General features: G+C 35.8%; 1 protein-coding gene across 1 annotated transcript; it reads right to left on the bottom strand.

Moving 5' to 3' along the window:
• Positions 1 to 2,066: 2,066 nt before the first annotated feature.
• LOC128184155 (tripartite motif-containing protein 55-like) lies at positions 2,067 to 4,579 on the bottom strand. The gene is made up of 2 exons (XM_052853511.1): positions 4,521 to 4,579; positions 2,067 to 4,249 (listed from the first exon to the last, which is right to left on the bottom strand). The coding sequence occupies exon 2, from the start codon at positions 4,215 to 4,217 to the stop codon at positions 2,532 to 2,534; it is 1,686 nt and encodes a 561-aa protein (XP_052709471.1). The 5' UTR covers positions 4,218 to 4,249; positions 4,521 to 4,579; the 3' UTR covers positions 2,067 to 2,531.
• Positions 4,580 to 6,039: the final 1,460 nt, after the last annotated feature.

The raw sequence follows: 6,039 nt of genomic DNA, 5'->3' as shown, positions 1-6,039 counted from the left end.
AAAGCAGTATTTAACAAAAGATGCTCAAAATAATGTGCTTAAAAATGTACAACCATATATTGTTTCTTATCTGGATCCTTAAATGAGTTTTAGGACCGGATATCAAAACGATTTTCCCTGATATCTCAAAAACGGTTACCAATTTCTAAACACTTATTAGCGGTTCACAAAAATAACTTTTAACTAAAATGAATGGAAAGGAGCTGATCCTTCAAATAAGGTACACCAAAGGTATAGATAGTCTTTCACCGATTACTCTTAGATCCCGCCTCCTTTTCCTGATACGTTTCGTTGACGAAGATCAAGAGTAAGGTCATTCAATATCCTAAAAATCGGACGGAAGACCTCCTCGTTGCTCGCAACGAGATCGTGTCTAGTTACTCTTATTTTTGAAACTGTTCAACTGAAGAAAAAAAATTGATCCAATGATGGAGCATTTGACACAAATGCGTGGTACCCAGAGAAACTAAACAATATAGTTTAGCCTCCTTATAGACAGAATGAAGAAAGATAACTCATACACACACTTTGAATCTTAAAATATCAAATATATACTCTGACTCCAATTACTTAATACCGGTATGTAATTTTTATGCTGGGGTTGTTAGGTATTAATAGACCAAAACTCAGTGATGTATTATACATACATTGTACAATGTACCAGTGTTTGTTTAAAAAAAACAAATAAACAATTTATGATCTTTGATCTTATATACTGATTATTTAGTATTGTATGTAACGAGAGAAATGTACGTCTCCATGAGGTGGCGGGGGGATCCACGTGGGATTATGTGCCGGGTGGTGGATCAGCTGGACCTATTTTCTTAACTTTTCTGCATGCATGTGCTATAGTTTGTGAATTAAATTAGTTTGAATTTTTCAAAGGTTTGATATCATCCCCCAAATACTTGATTCATCCGCAAATTTAAAACCTGAATTAGTTATACCCCCCGCAAACATAGTTTGGGGGGGGTATATAGGATTCACCTTGTCCGTCTGTCCGTCCGTCTGTCCGTCTGTCTGTCCGTCCGTCTGTCTGTGCAATCGTGTCCGGTCAATATCTTTCTTGTGGTGAAACATTGGAAGTTCTTACTTCACACAAAGATTGCTTATGACGTAAGGGTGTGTCATGACCTTGACCCAAGGTCATTCGGGCAAGGTCAAGGTCACTGGCAGAAAAATACAAAATTCGTGTCCGGTCCATATCTTTCTTATGAAGAGTTATTGGAAGTTCTTACTTCACACAAAGATTGCTTATGACCTAAGGGTGAGTCATGACCTTGACCCAAGGTCATTTGGGCAAGGTCAAGGTCACTGGCAGTAAAAATACAAAATTCGTGTCCGGTCCATATCTTTCTTATGAAGAAACATTGGAAGTTCTTACTTCACACAAAGATTGCTTATGACCTAATGGTGAGTCATGACTTTGACTCAAGGTCATTTGGTCAAGGTCAAGGTCGTTGGGGAAACTAGTGCAAAATTCGTGTCTGGTCATTATCTTTCTTATGGAGAAACATTGGAAGTTTTTAATTGACACAAAGATTGCTTATGACCTAAGGGTGTGTCATGACTTTGATTCAAGGTCATTTGGGCAAGGTCAAGGTCGTTGGGGAAACTAGTGCAAAATTCGTGTCTGGTCATTATCTTTCTTATGGAGAAGCATTGAATGTTCTTACTACACACAAATATCTTATGACCAACAGTTTTAAAAAAATAGAGCAGTTGTTATTTAAAGAAAATGGAAGGTGAAATAGATTCATTCAATATTTTCTATAATTGGAAAAATACACATATTATGATTTTTATCTTAGCGGGGGGTATCAATTGTGAGCTTGCTCGCAGTACCTCTAGTTAGAATCAAGTCTTATGAGGATTTGAGTGTAAAGAATCTAGTCTTATGAGGATTTAAGTGTAAAAATCATATTTCTAGGTCAGAGAGAGAGAGAGTGAAAAATTCTTGTAACTTTTTAAGGAGGTCAATATATGCATGAATATGATCATAGTACTAAGTCAAAGTAAAGCTGATTCATTTTATACAGCAGAGTCAACAGAATAAATCATGTTTTAATAACAAATCTTTATTCATAAATTCAGCCATTTAAAACTGGTTAGTACAGTTAATGATGTTCAAAATATATATAAAAATATATTAAAAATGTTAAAATAACTATTACACTGATAGTTGTACTTCAGAAACAGAAATATATATTACTTAATATCAAAGCGTCTATTGAATTTCGCAAATCTTTTTTCTTTTGTAGCTTATTCCAGTTTTGATATACAGTTGTGCAGTACATGTATCATATGGTTTTGTCTGTACACATATTATATAAACACAGTTTATTTACATGCTTCAATTCATAGGAAAATCATTCTATTCACTGGTACAAATATACAGTAGGTAAGTCACTTGATATGTTTTCCATGTTCACACAAGTTTAATAATAATGTAAATCAGTTTGTTGAGATGTAATAAAACGCTACAAATTTCATGTAGAGACTGTTATTTTGTTAACATATTAGTTGTTTGTTTACATGTAATATTGAATTTTCTTCACTTTTCCTGTGAGGAACTCAGCCACGAAGAGGTTGTCTCTGGTGTCCACACATAAACCACATGGATACTGTAAATGACAGTTGCCAATGTAGCGGAGGAACTGTCCGTCCTGATCCAGGATGTGGATACAGTTGTTGTTGTTATCGTCTGCTGTCAGGATCCGACTCTGGCTGTCTGTTGTGATGCCAACTGGATTAAATGGTGTCTTGGTAGTAGAGGGAGGACCGGTGTATGTAAACCGGAGTTTTCCGGCCTGATTGACCACCACTACTGCACAGGCTCCATAGTCAGCTACACAGATATCTAGGTTCTTGTTCTCACTGATGTATTTAGGGTAATCATTCTCATCAGATCTAGATGAATAGAGTGGTTGTCCTTTGTCATTGTATTGAATTGTTTGTTTCTCTGTGGAGCCAAAGTAACGAACAACTTTTGTTTGTTTATAATCATCACTGTCCATAACAACCAGGAGGTCACCAGAGGAGATACTACAGACATAGCGAGGATACCACCCCTGTAGTCTGATCACTGTCTGTATCTGTGTATTCTTCACTGTGTTCACGGTTTTATCATCGGAATCAGTATAAACTAGTTCACCACTCTGTGTCACTGCTATGTCATCTGGTATCTTCCCAGACTTGGTTTGGATTGACTTCACTAGTTTACCGTTGAGGTTGTAGAGTCTCATCATGTTGTCCTGACCAAGGGTCCACAGTTCATCATCATTCAGACAGGACACACTGCATAATTCATTAGATTCTCCATACTCTGTGTTTATATTTGTGATGATCCGTGGTACATCAATGAGTGGTCTGTGTGGGGGAAAGGACTCAGCACCGGGACAATCCATTGTGTAGCCTTGTTCTTCTGTTTTGATAGATAACGCTGACAGAGAACCAATCTGCTGATAAATCTGTTCTTTGTAGATTTTCTGAGGGGTAAATCTTGGTAAGGAAACTGTGATTTTAGGACGCAATCTTCTGAATTCAGCATTCCTGGATTTGTAAGCAGATACATGACTGACATCATTGGAGTTGAGTGATTTCTTCAGATCAGCAATGCACTGTGTGATTTCAGAAATACTGCGTTTGATTTCATTTTCATGCTTATTTAAGACAACTAGGTGTTTAGAATCTGTTTCAACCACGTCAGATTTCAGTTTTTTGACAGCATTGTCTATTTCTCTGTGCAATTCTTCTCCATGTTTGTCAATAGCTGTTGTTAATTTCTTTGAGTTTTCCTTGAGATCAGTTTTCTGAACTGAGATGTTAGATGCAATCTCTTTGTATTTAGGATAAATGGTATTTTCTAATTCTTGCAAATCTCTTTGTAAAGTTTCTTTTTTGCTCTCTCTTATTTTTGATATGCCAACTTGTTCATGTCCTAGATGTTCTCGAGAAGAAACACACTCCACACAAATAGGAATGTCACAGTGTTCGCAGTAAAGGTCACATAATTGTGTGGAATGTTTGGAACATTTAGGATTAAGTCCCCGCTTTTTGAATGGCACCACTTTGTGATCTTTGGATTCATCGGAGAGATGTTCCCCAACGCAGGCTTTACACAGATGTATGTGACAAATGTCACAGTACATAGGGGGGCCCGGGGTCTCACAGAGATGACACCGTAACACATCCTGAGCCCAAGTGCGCGGGAGCATGGCCGGGCAGCTTGACGGATTTTAAGAGGATCCTAAAATAAATTTATGAAAAACAAATTAGCTTGCTCGTTTTGTTCTTCTAATAATCATACAAAACTTTTAACATCATGGACCGTAGTTCATGTTCTAATAAATGACCTACATTTTGATAAGGGTTGTTAAATATTCTATTTGGATTCCTACTTGTTTAAGTTAGTCTCTTTAATTTAACACGAACATGTAGTTATCAGTAAACGAAATCGACGGAAAAGAAAGTTGAGACTAAATAATATAATTACTAATTAACAAACTACAGGTACAAACCTCCACTCGGCAACATGACGAGACAGGTATTTTACTTCCTGGTCTAGGTCAAATCTCTATTATCACATGATTATTTTTATATCACAAAGGGTGGATTTAAAGGGGTGGTATATTCAAATTATAATGAAGTAATCAGATGCTGTGATGTGTTGGGGAGTATCTACACTTATTTTCGTGTCAATTATGTGCGCTAAATACTGATTGTCTGTGGTTACGATATCCACTCGACCAGTTGTACGCAAAATACATGTACTTTGACCGGTTTAGATTTTTCAAATTTTACAGTATTTGACCAAAACAAATGTTTTTAAAAAATTTGTTGGAAGGTTAAAGTTGGAAAAGGGATTATTTTACGACGGGGCTTTATGGGAATTCGTTGAAAAAGCGCTTAATTTTTACGTTTTCCTTTTTTTGTATTTCTGCCCTACGGATTTTTATTTCTTCCAAATATATGAAAGCTATTGAAAAAAGTCACCAAATGGGGAAATAAAAAGACTGTTTACCTCGTGGTGTGGTCTAGGGAAACTGTCGAAGTTAATATTCTCTCCAAAGGTTGGCATGTTTTGGTAATATTGGCTAGGAAAAAATAGTTTTTAACAAGATAACACTTTTAAAAGTCTAATACCGTATATCAGGGTTTTTCCGCGTGAATCCAATTTCCGCTTTGTTCGCGACGATTTTTGAATCGCGGAAAATATATCAGCGTAAATTTATACAAAGTTTTGATTTTATGACATAGTTCTTTCTTTCCTTATGAAGTAAACAGGTATGTAAGAGTACAATGAACAGTGTTCAGTAGGTTTATAGAGTAGAAATTTCGGGATCGGAGAACAAGCTTTAGATAATAGGTATGTAAGCCTCGTGGTTTATTCAATAATACATTGACGAGCTAATTAAAACGGTGGCTTTAATTGCGTAAGCCGATGTCTAATAATTATACTTGAGCTACTGGTATATGTAACGGTACATGATCTATTAATCTTTGACTGTTTGCGTCTCTGAAAATAATTATCGGTAATATTTAACAATTTAAAAAATCGTGTAAATGGTTTGATTGTCCGATTTTTTCATTATAAAGAGGGCCGATTTAGATAGTTTTACCTCCTTACTTCACAGCTTTAAAAAATCTTGAATTATATTTTCACCATGACTTTGAAACAGTGAAAATTTGATTCGCGTAAATTTTATATAACGTTCTAGGTTCTGAATCGCGGGAAAAAACATGACGCAGAAAAAACTTCATATACGGTATGGGTTTTTTTAATGCTCTGTAAGCAAATATTTATTTTTTAAATCCAGCATCGCCTCGAATTTATGATTTAATCATATATGTTTTCTTTGGCCCTATGCATATTTTGAAATACCGGGAAACGCTGGACAACGTGTAGCCGCGATTTTAGTATTTTACCCTATGAAGTTCATAAAGTCACTATTTCACAACTGATATAAACGCAACATGTAAAGTCAATTTTGAATAACATACTTCAGAAGAAAGTTATAAATCTGCATGAAAATACAA

This window comes from Crassostrea angulata, chromosome 5, assembly GCF_025612915.1.
Source record: "Crassostrea angulata isolate pt1a10 chromosome 5, ASM2561291v2, whole genome shotgun sequence".
In the NCBI taxonomy this organism is placed as follows: Eukaryota; Metazoa; Mollusca; class Bivalvia; order Ostreida; family Ostreidae; genus Magallana; species Magallana angulata.
This window is presented reverse-complemented; position numbering and strand designations above follow the sequence as displayed.

Excerpts from the sequence above, each read along its gene's own strand:
- LOC128184155 (XM_052853511.1), bottom strand. The coding sequence starts at position 4,217 with ATGCTCCCGCGCACTTGGGCTCAGGATGTGTTACGGTGTCATCTCTGT.